The sequence below is a fragment of the Nelumbo nucifera genome, chromosome 2 (assembly GCF_055504915.1).
Source record: "Nelumbo nucifera cultivar China Antique chromosome 2, China Antique-T2T, whole genome shotgun sequence".
Classification (NCBI taxonomy): Eukaryota; Viridiplantae; Streptophyta; class Magnoliopsida; order Proteales; family Nelumbonaceae; genus Nelumbo; species Nelumbo nucifera.
The window spans coordinates 106,217,295-106,245,060 of NC_142650.1; the positions used below are offsets into that span (position 1 = coordinate 106,217,295).

General features: G+C 36.0%; 1 protein-coding gene across 2 annotated transcripts in view; it reads right to left on the reverse strand.

Annotated features, from left to right (window-relative positions):
• The window catches only part of LOC104603486 (uncharacterized), a 59,153-nt gene extending 43,672 nt beyond the window's left edge, over positions 1-15,481 (reverse strand). The window contains exons 1-3 of one of the 2 annotated variants that reach the window (XM_010267529.3): positions 14,851-15,481; positions 14,040-14,180; positions 2,707-3,084 (exon numbers count right to left, since the gene is read on the reverse strand). In XM_010267529.3, the coding sequence (XP_010265831.1) occupies positions 2,707-3,084; positions 14,040-14,180; positions 14,851-15,336 (1,005 nt within the window). In that variant the 5' untranslated portion in view covers positions 15,337-15,481. The remainder of the gene's footprint in view (positions 1-2,706; positions 3,085-14,039; positions 14,181-14,850) is intronic. The other variant, XM_088897063.1, reaches the window with a different exon arrangement.
• Positions 15,482-27,766: the final 12,285 nt, after the last annotated feature.

The window sequence follows — 27,766 nt, forward strand, 5'->3', positions numbered from 1 at the left end:
TATAGAAAAAAATGGAGAGAAGTTAAAAGCATTGATTGTATATGTGGATGGCGTGGTGCTGACAGGAAATGATTCAAAGGAGATCAAAAGACTCAAGAAGTTCTTGGCCTCAGAGTTTGAGATAAAGGACTTTGGACCTCTAAGGTACTTCCTAGGAATAGAGGTGGTCAAATCTAGGGAAGGAATTTATATTTACCAAAGGAAGTATGCTTTAGACCTTCTAAAGGAGACAAGAAAATTAGGAAGCAAGCCTATTGAGACCCCATAGAGCAAAACCATGGATTACAGGAAATGGATGAGGAGCTTTACCTAGACAAGGAAAGATACCAACGCCTTGTGGGTAAACTTCTCTATCTCTCACTAGACCTGATATTGCTTATGCTGTCTATGACTCTATGTTGTTAGCCAATTTATGCATGCTCCTCGAGTTTCACACAAGGTAGTGGAGAGAACTTTAAGGTATTTGAAGACATGTCCACGAAAAAGATTGTTATTTAAGAATCATAAATAAGCTTAATGTAGAATCTTATACTGATGTTGATTGGACTGACTCAGCTGGAGATAAGAAGTCTACAACTGGATATTGCACATTTGTAGGTTGGAAATCTTGTGACTTGGAGAAGCAAGAAACAAATTGGAGTGGCTCGATCAAGTGCTGAAGCTGAATACCAGGCCATGGCACATGGAATTGCTGAACTTCTTTAGATTAGGATACTCCTAAAGGAATTGGGAATCACTATGCTCGGCTCTTTGAAACTCTATTGTGATAATCAAGCTGCAATAACCATTACTAATAACCCTGTCCAGTATGATAGGACCAAGCACATAGAGATTGATAGGCACTTTGCGAGAAAAAGGATAGTGTCAGGAGAGTTATGCATTCCTTATATGCCAGCTGCAAGACAAGTTGTTGATGTCTTCACGAAGGGTCTGCTAGAACCAGATTTGGAGAGTTGATATGCAAGTTGGGTATGATGCAGATGGACATCTATGCTCAGCTTGAGGGGGAGGAGTGTTGTGGGACTTAACAGTATGGGCTTTGGCCCATTTATGTTATGTTGTGTTTATTTTTTGTTGGGCTTTATTATTATGTACTGATTTTAAGTGTAAATGGGCTTGGGCCTTCTTATATATTGAGTTACATTACCTCTTACTAATTGGGGGTAATTTTGTCAACTCATGCACTATTGTTGCCCTAATATAAATAACAATTTGATGTGCTGAAATGAAGAAGCCACCCTATTCTCCAACTCTCTTCATCTTCTTTCTTCATCAACAACCTGAATACAAACATTTTATAAAATTCCCCACCCTTAAGAGAACAAGGCAACAATCAGAAATTAATCGGCCAAAACAGATTGACATGTTCTTTTGTGATGCTCATCCCACTCTGTGATTATAAAGAAGCACTCAAGCCAAGGAGACATTCAGAAACATCTACCCTGTCGGCATGTCCTTTAGTCTCACTTCACACACACACACACACCCCTAGCAATCATTGAGTTGCTTGGTGATTTTGTAAAATATTTTCTACAAGGGATTTCCACCATTATATCAATACAATTGCATTTCTTAAGAACAGCTTCTTGCTTGAAGAATAAGTAAAAGAAGATTACTGTCCGTGCATATCAATATACTATGTAAAAAGAGAGAGCTTCACGCCCAAGAAACTCCCCCTTCGTCCATGATCAAACTTTCAATTCCAAAAATACCTTTGTTTTTTCAGTTTTTCCATCCTTATACACTCTTTTTGAAACATATATTTAGCAGTCACAATAATTTTAATTACTTGTACTATTATAAGACCAAAATACAAAGGGCAACCTCGCATTCTCATCAAATTCAACTATTACAAAAGCCATGTCATTGGATGCATGTAGTATTGGGTTCAGCTATATTTTCTTTTATGAATCTTTGTAGCAAATTTATTTCAACTATTATTTAATATTAATAATTGGTGCATTTCGTTAAGGCTCAAGCTTTCTTCCACCAATCCACAATAAAAACACAATGGCCCACATGGCCTATCCTATGGATCACTAAATAGGTGTAATACATACTTATCAAGGCAATCAACATGGTCCATTAGATCATTGGTCAATTATGATATTTCAAAAGCTTTTTCGATAAAATTTATCTTCTATCGTGCTGCAATCAAGTACGCAAACCTCATAAAAAATATAATTATGTTGAAACAAGATTAAGATCGATGCAGCCAATCATAATAATCATTCATTTAAGCTTCTCTTCAAATAAAAAATATGTTTTCAAAGAAGACCCAATATATTTGTTGTTGTTTTCAAGAATACCTTTGTCATATTTATATTTTACCCTATTTTATAAACTTCATATGCACATGCATTTGCACATGGCCCTCAACGTTTTTTTTTTTTTTTTGATGAATCATGGCCCACAATTTGTTGGTGAAAAAGAAACAGTAGAAAGCAACAAAGCAAAGTACCAAATTATTGGTAAGAACTCTATAAAATGAAAATTCATCAAAATACAGAAAACATATCCTCTAGGAAATTGAAATCTTTAAGTAACCCTTGGATAAAAAGTAAAACCACACCAAACTAGCGGCTATGCCAGAGGAGAATAAACTTATGAAACAAAATATTAAAAAAATACCACTTATCAAAAAAATCTAAAAAAATAACAATAAAAAGAATGAGAAAAATGCTGAGGAAATGTTTCAATCCTTACCTTTACAGAAGAACCATTTAGATCAGATGCTTGCTTTGTAAGTGAAGTTTTGGAAATTCCCTCTATAAAATTCAGACTTCTAGTACAAGCAGATCCCTTTAAGGGACTTGTTGCATCAAACATAGCAACATCCTGGTCAGGGGTATGGGGTGACCCATTTTCTTTTGAAGAAACTCTTTCTGAACTATGTTCTAAGGCCTCAGCTATATTTTGTAGAATCCATTCATGAACTTGTGCTGCTGGAATGGGGACAGAAGGCATGTTTGGATCTGAATTTGCAAAAAACGGTGCAGCCTGATTCAATGGAATTCCTTCAGACCCCTTTTCACCAAATTGCATGAGGAATCCAAGATGCTCAAACCTTTCAAAGGTCAAAACCTACATGAAGAAGTTCATTAGCAACTTAAGCTTGTTATGATAATTAGATACAACTTCAAAAACAATAATAAATAAACAAAGCAACACATAAAATAGACTAAATAAGATAAAAACCACAGACAGTAGTTGTTTGCAAGAGGAACATAAGATGAAGGGGTCCTAGTGTACTCAAAGACCAAACCAGTGTTTTAGAAGTGCAAGGCACAAAAAAAGCGCAAAGGGCTTTTTGCACACAAAGCACAAGGCACAAGGCAAGGTGCACACCTTTTCAAAGCAAGGCATAATTTTTTTAAATTCAAAAATGAAAAAAAAATGTTAAAAATTTTAAATTAGTATTAATTAAAAAATAAAAACTTTAATTTTAAACTAAATCTTTTAAAAAGTTTATTAGATCAAATTAAAATGGGAAAATCTATCATACCAGAAAGACATGGTACTAGAAAAACTTTGACCAATGAAAGCACCCCCGTGAATTTTTTATGAATACCACCAGATTAGTCACCTTTTTATGATACCAGTTAATTGGCTGTATGCTCTTTTTTTTCCAGTATCATAGTCAATCCCAATTAAATTACATAAACATAACATATAAAAAAGTAGTTAAAATGCAAAAATAAAATCAAACATAACTTATAAAACATATTCAAGTACTCAAGAATTCAAGCATGTCAAACTTTCAATCTCTTTCTTTTTTTTTTTTTTTGATAAATAACTATCATTAAATTTCATTAGAAGCAAAGGATTACATCTGTTACAAGCATCCCAGTGTGAGGAACGAGTTGCAGCCTCACTTTTTAACAAAAATATATAGCAGATTTACAAATGGGCCCAATACATCTGGTCCCTAGTTACCCCTTGCTTAGCTAGAGAATCAGCCAGTTCATTGGCCTCCCTTCCCACCCACTGTATAATTAAAATCATCTGTTGTCGGAGCCATTTGAATTTCTTCATTTCATTTCTGTAACACCAAATCACTGAATCTGGGTTCTCTAGCCAACCCACCACCACCTTGGAGTCCCCTTCTATCATCAATTTCTCCACTCCTAAATCTTTTGCAATCTGAATGCCTTGTAGGGCTGCATATAGTTCTGCCTTTAAAGAGTCTCCATGTCCCATTGGTCCTGAAAAGATGTCTTTTAAATTTCCTTCCTTGTCTCTCACAGCCCCTCCTATGCCAGACAGACCAGGGTTGCCTTGGCTGCTCCCATCAAAGTTTAGTTTCAGCCAATCTTCAACGGGGAGGATTCCAAACCGACCTTGCTTTAATTTTTTGTACTGCACTAAAGGCTATGAAGCTCCAATTCCTCCAGATATCATCAAAAGAGAAATATTTGAAGAGGTCCAATGTTTGCAACAATGTATAACCCTGGTCATAACACGCTCCATAATTTGTTGTTTACTTCTTTCCTTCTCTTGGAAGATTCTTGCATTTCTTTCTTCCCATAATGTCCAAATCACTACTACTCTAGTGCATCTCCACATTATTCTTCCCCTTCTCTTCGGCAATCCAAAGGTTGATGGATCAAACAGCATTTTAATCTCCGTTGGCATATTGCACCTACTCCTAAACAAGGAGAAAAACCAATCCCAGATTTCTTTAGCAAATGAGCAAGAAATTAGTAGATGAAAGCAAGATTTATCGTCAGATTTACAAAGAGAGCACCAATTTGGGGATATACATAGAGAAGGTCTTTTCTTTTGCAATGAATCCAAAGTGTTAATTTTCCCAAGAGACACTTCCCAAATTTCGCCTTCCAAGGTGCTGCCAAGGTAGCCCTTCGTGATACACCAACATCCCAACCATTCTTCGATCTGCCATGTATGCTAGCCACTATCTCAACCCACAAATTTTCCCTCTCTAAAGGCCATTTCCCTAGGAGTGTTGTATTTTTCTTTCTTACATTCCCAATGCCTAATCCACCCTCTTCCTTGCTTCAACACACCACCTCCCAAGTTACCAAGTGATCTTTCTTGACCTCTCCTAGCTCCCAAAGAAAGTCTCTCATGATTTTTTTCCAGTTTCTTTTCCTCCCTTGGTGGGATTACTAAAAATAGAGAGGAAATAGATGGGTAGGTTAGCCAATGTAGATCTTATTAGAACAATCCCACCTCCCAAAGAGATAGAATTTCTCTTCTAACCAGCCAACCTCTTTTTACTTCTTTCTACAACTGGGTTCCAAAAACTGCTTTCCTTCAGGTTTGCACCTAGGGGTAGTCCTAGATAGTTCAAAGGCCAAGGGGTGATATGACACTCTAAGCAATTTGCTATCAAGATCATGTCATTCTCTCCATATTAACCCCTGCTATGCAATTCTTATTTAAGTTTATTTTCATATTGGAAACTTATTCAAACTTCTTAATCAGTTCTTTCAATCTCCTCACTCTCTTAATGTCTCCCCTTTCACAGAAAATTATGATATCATCTGCAAACTAGAGATGAGTAATTGGAACATTATCTCTACCCACTCTCCACCCTCTAAACTCGTCTTCCCTATATGCCTTAGAGAGGAGTCTACTGAAGACATCCACCAATAAAGTAAAAAGGAAATGAGAGAGAGGGTCACCTTGCGTTAGCCCTATGCTAGTTGGGAAAAAGTCTTTCACCACTCCATTAACAAGGGAAGAGAAATGACAAGACCGTATACAACCAAACATCCAGTTACACCATCTTTCTCCAAACCCTCGATGTTGCATTACTTATACGAGAAATTTCCAATCAACCATGTCATAGGCCTTTTCTATGTCCATTTTGCACACAAATCCTTCCTTTTTAGACCTATTCATTTCCTCTTCACATTCATTAACTATCAGGATTTGGTCAATTATTTGTCTTCCTTGCACAAAAGCTCCTTGAAACTGATTGATTCAGTCATTGTTCTCACTTCTCACTTCAGTTTTTAACAGTCGAACCTATCATGAATATATTGAATATGATTATATGGTTGAAATCTATAAATTTTATATTTATGGATTCCATCGTCTAGGCGTCACCTAGCTTCGCCTAGTTGCCTTGATAACTATGCTTGCAACTTCTATTCCGAAGAAGTATTTCAGCTTACCAAGATCCTTTGTGTGGAAGTGATCCTGTAGAAAATTTTTCAACTTGTCGATTCCATTGTTGTTACTGCCAATTATGACAATATCATCAACATACACCACTAACAAGATTTTTCCATCTTCTAAGTCACGGTTGAACACAGAATGGTCTACTTGACATTGTTTCATGCCAAAATTCTTCACTACTTCAATAAATCTACCAAACCACGCCCATAGAGATTGTTTCAGTCCATAAATCGCCTTCTTAAGTCTGCAAACTTTACCATCCTCCCCTTAAGCAACAAACCATGGTGGTTGCTCCATATACACTTCCTCAACTAAATCACCTTATAAGAAGGCATTTTTTATGTCAAGCTGAAAGAGAGGTCAATCATACATTGCTACTATTAAATCAATACTCGAACTGAACCAATCTTAGCCACAGGAGAAAATGTCTTCGTATAGTCAACACCATATAACTGAGAATAACCTTTGGCCACCAACCTAGCCTTTAATTGTTCCACACTACCATCTAGAAGATACTTAATTGTGTAGACACACTTACATCCAACAACATGCTTACTGAGAGGGAGAGTGGTAAACTCCCACGTGTGATTGTGTTGCAAAGCAGACAATTCATCTTCCATTGCTTGTTGCCACCCCGGAGAGACAGTCTTAGGAATGGAAACAGAGGATAGCAAAGATATAAAATGGCAATGGGAAGCAGAAAGGTGAGCAATAGAAACATAATGAGAAAAGGGTGAGATGTACAACTACGTTTACCTTTTCGCAATGCAATAAGAAGATCAAGGTCAAAAGGAGAAGGTGCAGCCACAGGATCCGTCGACGAGGGTTGAACTGGAGGAAGGACCGGTGCTATTCTATGAGTATACACTTGTGTGAATAATGGCCTCTCAATATTAACCTACACTAATGAAGGCGGCGACGGAGATAGAACAAGAACCATAGGAAGGGGGTCCTCAACTAGAATTGGAAGTGGAACCATAGGAGTAGGAAGGACATCAATATTTGAGAAGAATGGAACAAACTCAAAGAAAGTGACATCAGAGCACACAAAGGACCGATGAGAGCTAGGGTTATAGCACTTATACCCTTTTTGGGTTCTGGAGTATCCAAGGAAGATGCATTTAGTAGCACGCTTATCTAACTTGTCTAAACCAGACCCTAAATTCTGAACAAAACAAACACACCCAAAGACTTTAGAGGTAAGAGGAAATGAAGAAAGAATAGGAAACAAGACTGAGAAAGGGGACTGACTTCCAAGGATGGACATGGGCATCCGGTTGATGAGGAAACATGATGTCAGGACAGCATCACTCCAAAAACGCTTTGGGACATTCATATTAAGCATAATAGACCAAGCATTTTCAAGTAAGTGTCAATTTTTCCGTTCATCCACACCATTCTGTTGTGGGGTATAAGAACAAGAAGTTTGATGACTATCCCATGGTGCTCTAAGTATTGCTGAAATGGTGTTGAGGTGTACTCTTTTGCATTATCTGAGCGAAGAATTTTAATATGAACTCCAAATTGGATACGAATTTCAGCATAAAACTTTTGAAAAATAGAGAACAATTCACTTCGATCTTTCATGAGATAGAGCCATGTCATCCTTGAAAAGTCATCAACTAAAATTACAAAATATTTATAATCATTATATGACACTACTTTGTTTGGACCCCAAACATCTGAATGGACTAAAGAAAAATGACTCAAAACACAACTATCAACTTTAGGACTAAAAGAGACTCTATGGTGTTTCCCAAGCTGACACGACGAACAATCCAATGATGGAAGATGACTTAAAGACGGAACCAACAACTTTAGAGCCTTGAGTGAAGGATGACCAAGTCTATAGTGCCACTGGAGAGGGGTAAGAGATGACTGGAGAGCTACTTTCGAGCCACCACCATCAAGATAATACAATCCACCTGCCTCATGCCCTCCACCAATCTTCATCCCCGTCTTGAGATCCTGAAACACACAAGAAGAAGAATAAAAGGTTATAGAACAATTAAGTGACTTGGTTAACCTACTAACAAACATAAGATTAAAAGGGAACTTGGGTACATATAAAACAGAGGATAAGGATAAGGATGTCAGATCAACATCACCAACACCGGAGATGGGAGAGGTGGAACCATTAATAAGGGTACCCGTTTGAGAAGTAGAAGATGGAGAAAGTGAAAAAAACATATCTGGAGCCCCAGACATATGATCTGAGGCTCCAGAGTAATGATCTAGTGTGGGGGTTTTGAAGCCAAGCAAGCCATACCTGAATGGGCAAGGGTAGTTGTGTTTTGCTGAAAGGATGTCTGAAGAAACTTCTCATATACCTCACGTGGGACACTCACCATCTCCTTTCCAGAAGCACCAGTAGAAGTGGAGGGGATCTGATCAGTTTGTTGGTTCTCACTCACTGTACCATTGATACTAGTCACAACATGATTAGCCCAAGTGTTGGGTGGACCATGTAAATCATAACAGTAATTAACAGTATGTCCCTCTAATCCACAGTACGTGCATTTCCTAGGTCCAAAACTTCTTCCTCTACCACGACCTCCCCCTGACTCTCGACCTCCACTGCGGCCACCAATACGGTTAAACATAGGATCACCTCTGTTCCCTGGAAATCCACGACCACCTCCATCACCTCTATTTCCATGACCTCTCCCTCTTGTCACCACAAAACCAGATCTGTCCGAGAGAGAGGAAGACTTTGTAGGATCAATAGAAATCCTCCGAAGACGGGCAAACACTTCCTCAAGAGAGGGGAGAGCAGACCCACCCAATATTTGTGCTCAAACAGGTTCATATTCAGCCTTTAAACCCAATAGAAACCTTGTCACATCAAGTTGCTCTCGTTATTGTTGTTGAAGTTGAACATCTGGAGGCAGAGGATGATACACATTAAGCTCATTACAGAGGTTCCTCATGCTTGCATAATCTTCTTCTAGGCTTTGATTACCCTGCTTCAGGTTAAAGTATTCTTGGTAAAGTTGATACACTCTAGTGGTATTATCTTTGCTGGAATAGAGTTTCTTAGCATGGTCCCAAATTTCCTTAGTTGTATCAAGGAACATAAAATTCACACTAATTTTAAGTTCCATGCTATTCCACAACGAGGTCATAATCTAAGCATCCTCCTGTTCCCAATCACTGAACTCTAGAGAATCAGAAGGGGGTTTCTCCTCTCTCACATGTTTCACCTTTTTCTTGGCTCTTAAAAACACTTCTACAGATTTAGCCCATGGCACATAGTTCTCACCATTTAATTTGATAGAGATCATCTAAACATTCAAGTAATTAGTGGGAACCATAACACTAGACTTGTGTTCACTACTATCTCCCATATCTGAATTTTTTTTTCACTCACCAGTATATCACACCACAAAACCCTAATTCACTTTGTTATCCTCCACTTTCAACACCACAAAAAAACCTCCAAAAGCACACCACACACCTAGCACTAGATCTACAGCCAAACAACCATCAAATCACACTATAACACCTATACTGCACACCACAAACCAGACCTGTACTCGACTGAATACTGTACCACCCGAACCTGCTCTCTTCGTACCATCGATTAGAGAGCTTCCTACAAATCACCACAAACAACCATCGCACCACAAACTAAAGGCATGGAGGCCTCCTAGGGGAAAAAACGATCACTCCTTTACAGCCTTTCCTTTAATCTCCAAGGAATTCTTGAGAAATCTGCAAAACCCTAGAGAACTTGGCGATAAAAAGAAAAAAAATTCTGAGCAGATCTAAGCTTGTTATAGCCGCTCTGATACCATGTGAATAGATCGATTAACCCTAGTTTAATTCTGGGTAAGAAGAAGAAGAAGGAGAAATAGAGAAAGAGGAGAAAAAAGGGTTCAGTCTAGGAGAAGAAAAGTCACTTCACCAAGCCGACCCACTTTGTATTTATACTCTATGTGCTGGATTACAAAAGAGAATATTGTCCCTCATTAAGTATGGGACACAGAACTTAAACTCAAACAAAACAGACCATTCAACTTTAATTAGATAGACAAATGACTTAACTACCCTTGTACTGTCGATCCTAACATATTCAAACATTTTCTTTACAATCTTAAAATCCCTCGTCGGAATGGCTATGCCAATCTCAATCGAGCCAAGAATCCACGATGCTATTCTTGTATTATCTATCTTCCACAGTTTCAGCCCTTTGCTGTTAAACTCATCAGGCTTGGCCACCAAACCATCCACACAACTCCCAAATACCCTTGGCCTTAAACATAGAACTGGAAGTGGAACTTCCATATAACATAGTTGCTTCCACCAAACATAACTGACAACAATTTCCTCTTGTCTGAGACCATTTCAGCAAAAGTAACATCAAGAACAAGTGTTGTAACAAGTAAAAACAACAGAACAGGCTTTGAATCACTCAAAACTGATCTGATTTAATGTGGAATAATCAGATTTCATAAAGGAAAAGCCTTCAAAAAGCAATAGAGCAGTCCTTTAATGCACTTTAATTGAAGCAAACAGCATCAAAAGAAGAGCTTTCAGCAGATCCATCCATCCAGGTTCGAACATGCTTTTGATACTATGACAGAGACAGTTCAAAAGAGACAAGAGAGGTTGAATGGGTGTGTCTAACACTCTACACACCCAAAGGGTTTGCATTATATATCAAAAGATTACATAAAATGATAAAAGAGAAAGGAAAACAAAAGATACTGTACAATAAGGTACAAGATAAAATGGTACTCAATCAGCCCATAGTATCTCTGAAAGTTAATCCCTTGCTTGTGTGCTATACAAGGGCTGGTGAAGCTTTTCTATGGACTGAAATAGAGAAGAAATTTGGCAATGGAAGAAATGCCAAAGCATTGAATGACTTGGAAGGTCTCAAGTGTGGAACAGAATTGAGTGTTGGGTGAATCATCCCACCAAGTTCTCCTGGGAAGTGGATCTTGATGGCTAGAGAGACAACAGACAAACTTTGTCGGGGCGCTCACTGCTGATTCTTTAAATACTAGTCAACATCGAACAAGACATCCTTGCAGAGCACCAAACCCCTTAGGACAACAATCATGAGGCTTCTGCATGGTCCCAGCAATCTTCCTTGATCTTTCCCAAACAGTAGGACATAGAAACATATTCATCAGGTACTTCTTTTGTCGTTTTTGTGTTAAATTTTGAAAGCAATAGGAGAAGAAGCATTGCTTTGTGGTTGTTACCAATTTTGGGCTTACCAGCCAAAGCTTTTTTTTTTTCTCACCATTTTTTGATGATGCTGTCGTGCTCACACGCTTTTTGTTTAATGAAGGCACATTTTGAAAAATTGAAGAATAATGTAAGGGCAAAAGAGTCATTTGTCCAATTTAACAGCCCCACATAACAGAAAGTGAATTTTTGAAACCTCAAGGTACTTAGTAGGCTTTAAAACTGTACGGTTAGTATTTGTCAGAAAGCATGGGTACTTTTAAGTAATTTACCGTAATTTCAATTATAATTCCTTATCTTTTAAAAATTCTTTTGTTAAAAAGAATGTATGAATTGTTTGCTGGTTTGCCAGTGAAGAGAAGAGAGAAGAGTGTATGGTCGGCCTAAATGTTCCCAGCCGGCCCTAGAAGATATTTTATATTAACATTTGAATAATACAGCAAATGGACTAGAATGCCCCTGATTAGTGATGGAACACCTAGCACTTAAATAATAAGACAGCTTCGGCCCATAACAGTGAATAATGCTGAAACATAAATAAGACAAATAGGCCCACTAACATATGGCGCACTCGATACAACACTCCCCCTCAAACTAACATAGATGTCAGTCATGTTTAGCTTGCCCAAGTAAACCAAGGAACTTTATTGAGGGTAGGCCTTTTGTCAAAACATCAGCAATTTGCATCTCTGAGAGTGTGTAAGGAATGCAAAGCTCGCCTAAGACAATTCTCTCTCTCACAAAGTGTTGGTCATCTCAATGTGCTTAGTCCTATCACGTTGAGTAGCTGTACAGGGTTGTTTGCAGTATTAATAGCAGCCTTGTTGTCACAGTACAGCTTGAGAGGACTATCAATGATCAATTTTCATTCCTAGATTACCTAGGAGAGTCCTAAACCACAATAGTTCTGCAACACAATGGGCCACGGCCCTATATCAGCTTCTGCACTTGATCTCGCAACCACATTTTGCTTTTTACTTCTCCATGTAACTAGGTTCCCTCCAACAAATGTGCAATATCCAGAAGTAGACTTCTTATCTCCAATTGATCCAGTCCAATCAGCATCAGTATATGCTTCAATCTCAAGTCTATTGTGCCTCTTGAACAGGACTCCCTTCCCTAGACAAGTCTTCAAATACCTAAGGATCCTTTCAACTGCTTTCATGTGGAAAATCTTGGGAGCATGCATAAATTGACTCACAACATGTACCAATGTACCACATAAGCTATATCAGGTTGATTAAGAGAAATATATCAATTTTCCCACTAGCTTTTGATACCTTCTTTGTTAGAGTAGTCCTCACCAATAGACTCCTAAAAACCATGACTTTGCTCTATCGGTGTATCTAATGGTCTGCTCCCCATCATACATGTCTCCCTCTTGTGACCTTGCAACTTCAATCCCAAGGAAATACCCCAGCTGGCCTAGATCTTTAATCTCAAATTCAAATGCGAAGAATTCCTTTAGTCTTGTCTCTTCTAGATCATTTCTTGTAATTACCATATCATCCACATAAACTATGAGACCAGTAAACATATCCCCTATTTCCGTATGAACAAAGTATGATCAGCACCACTTTGAGTGTATCCCACTCTCTTCGTGGCCCCACAAAGCTTCTCAAACCAAGCTCTAGGAAATTGCTTCAGTCCATATAAGGCGTGTTACAATTTCTATCTTTTGCTAATAAAATTATTATCCAATTATCAAAAGAAGAAGCTAGTTGCTAGTTATTAGTGAAAGATTTTTTTGATTGCTATGGAACCTAGGGAATTACCCTAGGATTTAGAGTTCTACTAAAAAACAAAAAAAAAAATCCATTGCCTTGGCAACAAGGTGTTCCCACGTCATTGCCTACCTTCACCTTGCACCTTCAAAACTATGCACAATCGTCACTTATTTAGATGTTGAAGGCATCTCCATTGACAATTTAATTGGGACTAGTTGAGTAACATTCAAGCTAGTATGTTCCCTTGAACAATTCAGAAGGAGGAGAATTGGCAAGCTCCAACTTTGACTCTATTATGTTGAACTTTGAAGGTTGTTCAAAAGCAAATGTGGTGCCTACTGGCATTGAATGAATTTTCAAAGTCCTATTATCTTCAATTCATCATTCCCTCAGGTTTGTAGGAAAACACAAATCAAATAGATTGAGCTCTTGTCATTCATCTAAGGAATTAAACTTTTGCTCCAGAATTTTGGTGGGTTGGTTATGAAGCAAGATCCGTTCATTGTTTTGGGGTGGATTCCACACACCAAAGAGACTAAAGCCTTGATCTTCAAATTGAACATCTCATTTTAGAAGACAAGGTATGCAGATGACTTTGTTGAATTGATATCAAAGCACTGGCATGTGTTGTGGATTTCCTATTTAGAAATTAGAATATGTTTTTTATTGGCCATTTTTTTATTTCCTTTTGTTCTTTCCATAGAAACTATAATTGGGAGTGATCAATAATATTGTAACTTGACAGACTACAGTTTGCATAGAGGCATTGTATACAGAAAACCTCTTATATACAAAAAGTTCTTCTTCTAGTTCACTTGTTTTTTTTCTTTTGATAATTATTCTTCTAGTTCACTTGTTCTCTTCACTAACAGGTTATCCTACCCAAAAGTAATGAGATTTGTGATATCAAACATGCAAGAAGGTGAGAGAGAGAGAGAGGAGAAAAAAGACAGTCGGTTCACTGACCAGAGTTTCCTCATCATTGCCTTCAACAGGCTCTGCCAGTAGTGCTATAATGTTTTCCATGTGCTTCTCTAAATAGGATAACTGATGGGCCTCTTCATCAGCTTGTGATGGCATAAACCGACGGCTGTTGGTACGCACAAGCTGCAATTGATGGGATACCGGGCATAAAGTAAGCTTAAGAAAATAAATAGTAGATGAATCAAATCTAACACACGAACATAAACTGAACATCATTAGACCTATGGCAAGGTTTAGAAATAAGCATGGGATGAATTGTTCACAAAAAAAAAAAAAAACACATATGATGACCTAAATGTAACGCACCACAAGCATGAAATGACCCCATTGCTTAATTGTTAACCTAATAGACACATCCAGCAAAAATCATCCTAAGATGCAAAAGACGCTTAGGCGAACTCGAACATTCAAGATAAACAAACTGAAAAGAGTGGAGAAAAAGTCAGTAGAAGTTAACCAAAATAACTCCTAAGCACAAATTCTTCCAGCTTCTTCTAAAATATAACTTTACATTGCGTCACATAATTATTAAACAGTTTTTAAATAGAGAAAATCCCGTAACCAAAGTAAAACCTTTAATTGCCAAAACCAAGTATAGACTACATAATGCATCCATGAAAACAAAGAAAACATTAAGAATGCGCTTCGATTAAGAAAATTGGCACAGCAAAGAAAATGTAAAAGAGAACAACCGTTGAATCAACAAACATTCTGAGATTATCTTGAATTACGAAATCGGAATCCTCAGATATCACATTGCACTATCCTTAAAAGTATAACCTCTAAACAGTACCTGCATGGGGGAGAGGGCCGACAAGTAGCCGTCGAACGCAGAAGTGGAAGGCCAGACATCAGCAACGGAAGCTGAGTCCTTATGCGTTTTAGGGAGAAGCCTCTTGTAGGATTGGATATAAAGAAACAAAATCAGATCATCAACATTGGCACCGACCGAACCAAGCTCGTGAGGCTTGGCAGAAACGAGGGGATCGGAATCCGAGGGGAGAACAGCGGCGAGGGTGTCAAGAACGAGATGAGCATTCTCGATCGAGATCTGAAGGACTTCGGAAATGCCATCGGCGTCGATTCGTGGAGGAGAGGACGAGGCTCGTTGGATGAGCTTTTCCTTGAGGGGACCTAGGGTTGCCGTCCGGTCAGAGAAGATGAGCTTCGATATTGGGAGAAGTCCGTACTCGAATGGCTCTCTTCTTGCTCGAAGAAACACTGGTTCTTTGTTTAACGACGATGGAGACGAGGTCGAGGGCTCGATTCCGTCGTCCATGTCGCGAGAGAGAGAGAATGTGACAGTACAACAAAATGGTCTTCGGGAAACGGAAACCAGGAGAGATTTACAATTTACAAGATACAACGAGCGTAGGAGAGGAGGAGATCTAAGGGAGAAATTTTTGGAGCTCTCGTGTCTCGCAGTCCGGATCTGCTGTAATCGACCAGCTTTTGGCCCCACCTTCAATTGGATGAATGACGTAAAGTGGGGCCACAGCTATGCATCGAAGGTCATGATTTCACGGTTTTAGGCCTGGCTACTTCAACGGCACCAGATGGGTTGGAGGAAAATCATGCACAACCTGTAAGTCTGTAACGAGGAACACGTTAGTGTTTCGTATTTATGGGGCCTGCGTAGGAACTAGGCGTGCAAAATGCTGACGTGTTTATCTGTGATGAGTTGTCCAACCCTTTGTCGATGAATTTGTCTCCAGAATTCAGCCAATCGGAATACTCTCGTCTCTCTAACGGGCATAACTGAAATTTAATGCATACTTTAATATCAGCTACACCCGTTGGAATAGATTGGGTTAAAATCGTGAAGCACAAGTTGAACAACCGTCGGAGTATCCCTGGCCTGATCATAGCACTGAATGTATTGATGTGGCTCCACTTTAATTGACATAAGAGACTGGATCTGCTCCTCACACATGGCGCCTCATTCGCGCCTCACATGCATATCGTACAATGGGAACATTTCCCTGTCTATCTATATCTATATAAATATATTAAACTGAAATGTGTAGGTAAGAAGGCATTAAGATGAGGGAAATGGAATCTATCATATTTTTTACATTTTTTTCATAGAAATTATAAAAATGCCACTCTCTACCATCTCTCTCTCTTACTTTTTTTCTTTCAACTATAAGATTGCCACTCTCTCTCCTTTGAGGTGTAAATCGAGTCGTGCCACCCACGGCTTGGCACAACCCAACACGACGGTTCACGAACTATGCCAGGCCCGACATGATCATGCGAGTCGTGTTGGGCCTGGGGTTTTAGGTCCACGAGCCGACACAGTCCAGCCCAGCACGGCCCATATATATTATTTATATATATTTTATATATTATTTATATATTTTATATATTTATGTAATATTATATAAATTATAATTATATAATAATATATAGTATATAATATATTAATAAAATAAATAATTTTTTAATTTTATTATACTAATTTTTTAATTATTGCATATATAAGCAATTGTATACACAAAATTCATATAAAATTAAAATTTTAAGTTTTTTGTCATTTTTTTAAATAAATAGCTTTAGCCCGATGCACGGCCCGACTTGGCCCAAGGCTCGGTCCACGGACCCGCAGCATGGCATAGGCCTAGGGAGGGCAACACGGCTTGTAGACCCGTGGGCCGAGCCTTGGCTCGGCTAAAGTCTCTCTCTCTCTCTCTCTCTCTTTCAAATTACAAGAATGCCATCTCTCTCCTTATAAATTACAAGAATGCCACTCTCTCTCCTTATAAATTACAAGAATGTCACTCTCTCTCCAATTAAGGAAGACCTTAGCTCGACATCTCAGTTGCTAGGGGACCTGCAATCAAAGGTAGTTGAGTTCGAACCAAGCCAAGCTCAAACTTCTGAGCTCAATCTCAAGTCTCTAATTTGAATCAAGCTTGAACTAGACGACACCTCAACCACTAAGGGAAACATCGACTCGGTCACCAAGGGAGATCTCAACTTAGCACCTCGACAACTGAGGGAGACCTTATCTTGGCACCTTGTCAACTAAGGGAGACCTTAGCTCGACCTCGCCTGCTAGGGAAACCTCAGCAGCTGAGGGAGACCTCGGCTTGGCACCTCAACTACTTGAGAGACCTGCAATTAAAGGTAGCCGAGCTCAAACTTTCGAGCTTTTGACTCGAGCTAAGCTCGAGCTCGAGCCTGATAGTTTATGAGCGAGCCCCTACAACGCAGGGCTCCCTTCCACTAGTATATATATTAATAGGAAATGGATGTTCATGCGAGTAGATTCCACGTGAGAGTAATTATTACACTAATTTAATTATTTAATTATTATAGTAATTTGATAAATATATAATTAATGATTATAATTAATAATTATTGTTATTATAAATATTGTTAATAACTAGATATTTACTTTAATTTTACTTTAAATTAAAATTATAAATATTGTTATTAAAAAATACTGTTAATAAATTTAGTAACCCGGTTTTAATAACTACTGATTATTACAGTAATTTAATAAATATATAATTAGTGATTATAATAATAATTATTGTTATTACAAATATTGTTAATAAATATATATTTACTTTAATTTTACTTTACATTAAAATTATAAATACTATTAATAAATTTAGTAATTATTGTTATATTAAAAATAATTAAAAATGTTATTACAAGTATTGTTATTGATTATTTAATAAAATATTATAATTACTGACTATTACTGATAAATATTGTTAATTTAATTTAATTTTGGTAATTATTAATTTAATGAATATTGTTAATAAATCCTATTCATAAATTTAATAACTAATGTTATATTAAAAATAACTAAATAATATTATTAAAACTATCATTAATGATTATTTAATTAAATAGTATAATTACTTACTATTATTGATAAATGTTGTTAATAACGTTCTGACAACCGACAGTTCGATCGTCTAGTTCGAACAGATGGCCCATTTTGACAACAAAAATTACAAGCAAAAAATTACAGAACTGTTCTGACCACCGGTTTTCGGGTTGACGGTTCGATCATCTGGTTTGAAAGGACAATCCGTTCTGACAACAAAAATCATAGGCAAAAAATTGAGTTTGTGAGGTCCATTAAGTAGTATCATACATGTTATGTCATTCGAGCATGTGACTCATACGACCAGAAAACGAAACCGTTCTAGCCATCAGCTTTTGGGTTGACGGCTCGACCATTCGGTTCAAACAGACAACCCGTTCTGACAACAAAAAATTATAAGCAAAAAAAATTACAAAACTATTATGGCCACCGGTTTTCGAGTCAATGGTTTGATTGTTCGGTTCAAATAGATGACCCATTTTAACAACAAAAATTATAGGCAATAAATTGAGTGTGTAAGGTCCATTGAGCAGTATCATACATATTATGTCATTCGAGTGTGTGACTCATACAACCCGAAAATGGAACCATTTTGGGCACCGGTTTTTGGGTCGATGGTTCGATTGTCCGATTCAAACAGATGGCCCGTCCTGACAACAAAAATTAAAAACAATAAAAAAATGGCCAAAACCATTGAACGGGTCAACAAGTTGACGGTTCGAGCATTCAGGTCAATGGGTTATTGACCGATTCAACGGTTTGCCGGTATTGGGGTAAAATGGAATTGGTTGCCTGGACAGTTCCCAATTAAAAAAATAAAAAAAAAATGGACGACTTGTTCTGACAACAAAAATTACAAGAAAAAAAAGTGAGTGTGTGAGGTCCATTAAGGAGTACCATACGTGTTATGTCATTCGAGCATGTGACTCATATGACCTCAAAACAAAACTATTCTGGCCACTAGTTTTCGGGTTGACGGTTTGACTGTTCGATTCAAATGGATGGCCCGTTCTGACTACAAAAATTAAAAAAAAAACAACCAAAAACCATTGAACGGGTCAACGGTTCGACCGTCTAGGTCAATGGGTTATTGACCAATTCAACAATTTTTGGCCAAGGACCGAGATTAGGATAAAACGGAACCGGTTGCCTAGATGGTTCCCAATTAAAAACATAAAAAACGGCCAAAAACTATTGAATGGGTCAATAGGTTGATGGTTCAACTGCTCGGATCAATGGATCGTTAGCCTTTTCAACAGTTTTTAGCCAAGAACCAGATCATCGGGTCGACGATTCCATTCCACCCCTACGAAGCAGGACCCCTCTACTAATTTATAAATTATTATTCACCGAAGATGTTCTCAATGCACGGTGGATGTGCATGTGAGGCGCCCCCGTATAAGAAGCAGATGCCGTTCCCATAAATAGGCCCACAGCAATGCCCGGAAGGATGTGATTTCACCGTTTTAGGCTAGGCTAAGCTACCCTTATTTTCTCCATATCATCCATATGCTGGCCTCTAATATTTTTAGGGTAAATTAATAAGCCCCTTAGTGCTATGGCTTATGGGATCAATGAAAATTACCCTCTAAACTTTAATTTGCAACAAGACTTCCTGAAATTTCATTTTATGACAAATACCCCCTCCGTAAAATATATTATAATATATTATTATATTATATTAATAATTTAATATATTATTTATATTATATCATACATTTTCTATTACAATTCTAATCGCATCAGATATCCAATACAACATTCAAATTGGAATTTAAATCATACTCTTGAAAATCTGATGAATTCTTATCGTATATACCCTTTACCAAATTCAATCCGATCCATTTGCAGCCTTACATCCTTTTTAACCCTTTCCTTAGGCTCTACACACCCGAAACTATCATAACTACAGCCTTGTAACTCTTACATAATAGGGTGATGTCCTCATCAAGGATCAACATTACAAATCTAAACTCTTCCTTCTTCCTACAAATCCACATCTATTCCTTGGGGTAGAGGAATGAATGAAATTAGGTGTTATAATAAGAGTGGTTTTGGTGATGGGCTTCACAACAGCCACTTACAAAGAAATGTAGTAAGGAGAGATGGTTGCATTGGTATTGGAGGAGTGAGCAATCGGTTTTGTTGGTTCGTTGAACAAAGCAAACCAAATTACTTGAAATTCTACGAAACAAAACAAAATCGAATTGAATCAAGAAAATACGAAAATAAATAAATCGAGCCTCTTATTCAATTATTTTGATTAAATCAAATTTCATTTTTTAAAAAAAACTAGTAGGGACCCGTGCAATGCATGTGATTTGTTAAGTGAAAGCTAAACAATGAAAACACATAAGAGTATACAACAGCTTTATATTTTATATTTTTTAAATAATTAATAATTATTTATATTATATATACTATTTTAATAATTTTTATAATACATAAATAACAATAATTAATTTCAGCTAGGGTTGTTCACTAAACCGATGAAATCGACTGATCCAACCAACTTGACTCGAGTTCATTAGTTTTCTAGTATTTCCGTTTGGCTTTGGTTCAACAGTTTTCCAACCCGACCAAGTTGGGTCAATTTCGTTTTGGCCATTTGTAAATCGAACAACTTGACAATATATATATATATTAATGCGAAAATATGGGAAAATTCCCATATTTCTTAGTCTAAAATATTTTATATCCTAAATTTATTTTTCTAATAATACCACTATATTTTTTAATTGAAATTTAATTTTTTAAGTTTAAATCTTTTGAACGGACTTAACAAACCAAAAATCGACCCAAATTGATACAACCCGAGTCGACGAATTTTCACTAATGGTCAATCGGTTTCGGGTGACCAACTCCCCAACTTGACTAGGTCAATTTGATTGGGCTAACAGCCTACAACCCGAGCCGAACCAACTTGTGAACACTCTTATTTTCAAATAAATTAATAGTATAATCTCTAATAAATAACAATAATTTGATCTCCAATAATTATTGAAAATTTATAGCAAAAACACACAATTATTAAAAATATGTTGATAATGAAAATACCATAAATACTAAATAATATATTAAATTAGTCAATAAATATTAATCAATAAATTATAACAAAAATACAATAAGTACAATAAATTAAATTTAAAAAGTTAAATAATAGTAGTTTAATCTCCAATAATTATTGAAAATTTTCTATTAAATAACAAAATAAAATAAATTTATACATAATTATTGAAAATATATTTATCACAAAAGAACAACAAATAATTACTAAAAATATAATAAATATTAATTTTAGTATAGATAAATATATAATAACTATAGATTAAGAAAAATAACATTAATTTTTTTTTTAAAGTTATTTTCTAGAATTTATTAATTGATATAAGCGAAATTACCTATTTACAATATCATTTAGTTATTTAAATAATACCATTATTTAAAATTCAAAAAAATAATTATTTATTGAACTTAGTAATTAATTTATACTATTATTACATAATTTCATTATTAATTTTGTAAAATATTAAATTATTATTATTATTTTGAATATTATGTTATAATTGTTTTTCTACTTTTAAGATTTGTTTTTAAATTTATTACATAATTTTTTTATTTTAACTATTTAAAATCATGATTCAAAAAAAGCTATTTAAAATCTATTTATGTTAAATATTTTTTTTATTTAAAATATTTAAATAATATATAAAATATTTAATTTTTTTGTTATTTGAATTTTATTTATTTAGCTATTTTTAATATTTTGTTACTTAAGATATTTAGTTATTAAAATATTTAAATAATATTTTATTTTTTATTGTCAAAATTTTATTGTTTGAATAACATTGAAATTGAATAATCCAGAAAATCATAATTTATATTATTAGTACATAATTTAATGATGAATTATGTGAAAATATAAAATTGTTAATAATATAAATATTATTAAATATATTATAATTATTTTTATTTTATGTTTTTAATAAATATTTTAAAGTTATTATATAATTTTGTTAGAATATTTAAATTATTTAAAAATTTTTCAATTTAAACTTTCTTTAGATAGATATAGATAAAAATTGGGGAAGAGGATAAATAGCAATTAGAGATAATTTAGGAGAAAGTGGGGGATAGTAGGGGAGGTAGTTTAGGAGAAATTTTAGGAGAGGGTATTATTTAGGTTATTGAGAACATGAGAGAGAGAGAGAGAGAGAGATTAGGTAATTTTTTATGGGGAAGGAGAGCATCAAATTAGTTGTTTAAAAAAATGACATGGAATAAAAATAATAAAAAATGAGAAAATTTCTAGACTGTTGAGTTTTAGTACTAGGCATGACCCCATACTAAGTATGGGTCCATGAGAATTTCAATTTTTTTAAATCATCTATATTAGAAATCTAGGTTGAGTTTTTTATTTCATTTTTATAGAGTTTTATTTGGTTTAAGAGACTTAACATATTTTATCTAGAAGAATGCTCCACCTCATTTTTTATTTCATTTGAGATTTACAATTTATGCCTATATAATAATTTTGATTTTGAAATTTTATTTAATTTAGAAAATTAAATCATGTTTAATTTGCAATTAACAATTTATGTTTTTTTTGTCTTTTTAACTTATGTAGTAGGCATGGCAAAATCCTAAGTACAGGGCAACTATCATTTTGTTTGTGATTGATTACTTGTATGGCAAGTTTGATTTGAGTATTTTAGGAAAGTGGATATATTTTAAGAAGTAATAAATAATTGAATACTTTGTGAGAGTATAGAGTTATATATAATGTTAACAAATTTTTAAAAATGTAAGTTTAGACAAATAGTGTAGAAGGATGGAGATGAGATGCTAACGTAGACAATTACATTTTATACATATAATACATATCCAATTAATTTTTATTTAAATAGTTGGTTTAATTTTTTATCATATTTTAATTAACTTAAATTAAGTCATCAACTTTATTTGGTTAATAAATCTAAGGTAACTTAATGAAGTTAATTAGTCCAATTATTTAACCATTTTACTATTTATTCAACCATTTTCTTTTTTGGGATAATCATTTTTAGTAATGATTGGATCATTTTGTATTTCTTTTTATAAACTTAATAATGTATATGTTATATATTAATTATATACATGAATTAATGAATTGAATAATTAATTTTATGAACTAAGTTATTAATTTAGTTTAATTAGATAAATTATTAACTGAATTAAATTATTAAGTTAAAGTAATCAACTTTAATCGAATTAAGGGTCCAATTTAAATTCAATGACCTATATGGTGTACGGATTAAACACAAATGAGTCAACTTATGTGGGCCTATAAATTATTAAATTAAAGTAATGAATTTTCATTGAATTAAAGGGATCAAGTTGGCTTATCAAAAAAATCAGGTCAAGTTGAATTTAATGATTTATATAGTTTACGGGTTAGGCATAAAAGGATCAATTTATGCGGAGACATAGATTGTATGGGTGTCTTAAGAAAATACCTGTTTTGCCTATGAAAAAAAAAAACTGTTTAATTTGTCTTTAGTGACCTATGTCAGTTATTTTCAATTAACCACAATTTTCAATAATTGGAATTTTGAGTAATTATCATATATTTTCAATGAACCGCAATTTTTAATAATTGTCAATTATTTTCAATTAACCGCCATGTTCAATAATTGCAATTTTCAATAGTATTTTCTTTAATTTTCAACTAACACAATTTACTATGAAATTTGAATAATTATTTTCAATATTTTTCAACTATCTCAATTTTGCAATAATATTCATTTTTCAAATTATTCCCTACTCCCTATTCCTTATTCAAATGACATTACATAGTAATGCATATTATTTTGGAAGATCCCTGTTTTCTCTCTCTTGCCGCTCTGCAAGGTTCACTCTCTTCTAGATCTGTTTGTCATGGAGGATGAGGAACTCCTCCGAAATATTTCGGGAATGATTTTACCACGCACCCCAAAAGAGGTAAAGGCATCTGAAGATTGGTCCAGGACTCTAGTCTTTAAGGTGCTAACTGACAAACCCATTCGAGTGGCTGGACTGACTACTCACTGAAAGGATCACCAAGGCGTGGAAAATAGAGGGTGCAAAGGTGCTCGATTTTGGTCCTGATTCATATCTTATTCTGGCAACCTACATCTTTTGACAGAGACCAAATCAGAGATAAAGGTCCCTGGTTGTTTGGAGAAGGATGTTGCTCTACTTCAGAAAGGGGATGCTAACGACCTTAGCCATGAGAAGTATACTTTCACATTAATTTGCTGATCTTTGGGTTCGATTGATTGGTCTTCCTTTGGGTTATTTTTGAATGTAAAGGCCGCCAAACGTATTGCATGCCTCTGCCTTTAATTGGTCCAAATTTGCTAGATTGAAAGTAGCAATTGATATTACAGCACCTCTCTGTGCCAAGAAGTCCCTTATACTCTCCTTAATGGGCAGACGATTAAAATTCAAACACAATATGAACGCCTCCCACGATTCTGTGTGCATTGTGGCTTATTTGGACATGAAGACAATGCTTGCCGTTTCAAACATCGGATATCACCGGATGGATACTCAGGCTAATCTGCAAACATGACTATTGTTGGGTCGTATCAGTAGTGATATCCGAGTTCCTCCTCATGCCAGATCCTTGAAAACCACTCGTCGTCGTTTTGATAGTGCGAATCATGATCTAAAGGATGCTGGCCATGGTGATGATCCACAGCCGGAGATTACAAGGCCATCGCCGGCGACGGCTGCTGCCTGCTGCCTGCTAAAGACGTCAACCGTAACTCACAAACTGTGGGCGGCGGGGTTGCAACTGACAAAGACGGTTGTGAGCGCGCCAAATCAAATTCCGGTATTGATGATACACATGGAGAAGATGTATGTTAATGGAGACCTGAACGCGAATCCCATTTCAAATGTAAACTCTGCTTATGCGCGGTTGCGGCTCAAAGCTTAAAAGTAGACAACACCACACCCACACGCTATGTCAACTTGGATGGCGGGTCTACTTCCGATTCACTCCGTGGTTCACCCGCCAAATCAGGCAAGTCCACCCGTGAAAAACATAGTTTGCAGTCGAACCTCTTTCGACAATGGTACGTTGCTACTAACTGCATTTCTAATTGTCTTGCTGAATCTGATACCGTCAAGGATGGCCATAGCTACAATCCATCTACTGAAAGGCTCCAAAAACTTAAATGCTCTGTTCCTGTTAGCTCCTCTAAACGAAAAGAAGTTTCTGGTCCTTTGTTTCATGAATACATTTTATCTTTATCTGCAAATCTGGGTTCAAATCTAAAGAAGCGCGCACGACTTCTCCATTCCTCTCCTCTTCTTGCAACTCCTACTGCAGCGGCTGAGGTGGCAAGCCCTGAATTGCCACCACCTCAGCCATGAAAGTCTTGTCTTGGAATTGCCTCCAACCGATCTCACTGTAAATGGCTTACTGAAGGAGATCGTAATAGTCATTTCTTCCATCAATTTGCCTCCAACCGAAAAAGAAAGAACAATATTTATTGGTTACAAGATTCTACTGGGCAATGGACATCTGATTTCTCTGTCATTAAAAGCACTGTTCGTCAACATTTCATAGATATATTCTCTTCTTCCGAGCCATCTATTTTCCCCGGATATATCTTTGGAGGACAATAACTTTTTGTGGGCCATTCCCTCTGCTTCAGAAATTAAATCTGCACTCTTTGCAATTGGACCTACAAAAGCCCCGGGTCTTGATGGTACTTATCAACACTTTTGGGATGAGATTGGTGGGGAATTAATATCCTTTATTCAAGATTTATTTTTTCATCCAGATAAATGGAAATCATATTGTTCTCTTACCAAAAAAGGATTGTGTTGAAACTGCTTCTGATTTTCGACCCATTGGGTTAACAAACGTCACATATAAAATTGTGACCAAAATCATTACCTCTAGACTCAAAAGTAAGTTGCCCGTCTCATATCACCAATGCAAAATGCTTTAACTCCGGGGCGACAAATTCTAGACAATTGGATAATAGCTTCTAAAGTTCTTGACTCTATAAAAGAAAAAGAAAGGCAGACAAGAGTTATTTATTTTGAGGCTAGACCTTAGCAAGGCATATGATAGAATGGAATGGACTTTTCTGATGCATGTACTACGGTTAAGAGGATTTTCTGAACAATTTTATGATTTGATCATGAATTGTAGTTCTACTGATTATTTTTCTATCATGTTGAATGGGATTCCCTCCCAGCCATTTCAACCTCATCGAGGATTATGCCAAGGTTGCCATCTTTCACCTTATTTATTTATTTTGTGTGCTGACATTTTATTTAAACTATTATTGCGGGACCTTACCTTGAAGATGGACATTTGCACGGGATTAAACTTGGGGCAGGTGGGGTTGTGCTAAACCACATAATGTATGCTGATAATATTCTAATTTTTGGAAGGAGTTCTATGCAACAAATTAGCCGAATTAAGGAAATTCTGGACATGTTTTGTTCTTGATCAGGTCAACAAATTAGTTATGATAAATCATTAATCTATTTTAGCTCTAATGTCCATAGATGTTATCGTCGAATGCTAACTTCCTTTCTCGGGGTTAAAACAATGAGGGGTGACGAATTATATTTGGGTTGTAATCTTCATGACATTAAGAGTTGTAAAGAAGATGGTTCGAGGGTGATTGAAAAGGTCAAATCAAGATTGGTTCGTAGTACAGTGCCTACTCTCCCCACATACATCATGAGCACTAGACTACTCACATCTTCCCATTGTCAGCAACTTACATCTTTGTCCCGTTTTTTTTTTTTTTTGTGGGGTTTTTTTGCTGATAAGAAGCATTTAAATTTGCGCAAGTGAACTGATATTACTACATCTAAATTGTGAGGAGGTTTGCGTTTTAAAGATTTTCGTCATCTCAATATTTCCCTTGTCTCTAAATTATGCTGGAGATTTTTTATTGAACATTCACATCTATGGGTAAAGGTTTTAGTGTCCAAATACCTTCAACAAAAAAATTTTTGGACGGTTTCTTCCAAAAGTACATGGACTTATATTTGGACGAGTATGCTTAAATGCAGAACTTATCTTAAGCGTGGTTGCCAATGGTGTATTGGGAATGGTTGGTCTACAGGTGCCTTGGTTGATCCTTGGTTGCCTAAACCTTGGACTACTCCCAGCACCAATTTCTCTCCTTCATGACTACGTGTGGCATATTTTATTGACCCTCACACTGGGTCTTGGGTGCATGAACAACTTTCTCATTTTTTTTATCCCTCTATTCCTACCACCGGTCGATTGGCTAACTATATTACCGGTATTGAACCTACTTGTTGCTTATGTGGCACTGTTGTTGAAACCATTCACCATCTATTTTTTGGTTGTTCGGTGACCAGATCATTTTGGTTTGCATCGTGTTTAAACCTAAAAGTTGATGATCATATAGATTGGAGTTTACAGGATTGGCTATTTGATTGGTTTAAATTTGACTCTCCTTTTAATGAAAGCCAATTATCATATTTTACTATTGCAAGCATTTTCATGTGGCAGATATGGAAATCTAGATGTAATTTAATCATGGAAAATCGGGCATTTGAACCTATGACAGTTATCTTCAAGGCCCAGTCCCAAGTGGAGGAGATTCGATGCTCTTTCTCAATTAATGGGGATATTTCTAATACTACCATCTCAAGGCTGGATGACTCCTCCCACTTTTGGCAGAAATCTATCCCTCCTATGTACAAAATCAACTTTGATGGTGCTTTATCGTCTTTAGATGGGGGTTTAGGTGTTGTGATCTGTGATCACTCAGGTGCTTTTATTTATAGTAGATTCATTAAAGTTCCTAAAGCTTCTCCAGAAGAATTAGAAGCAAAA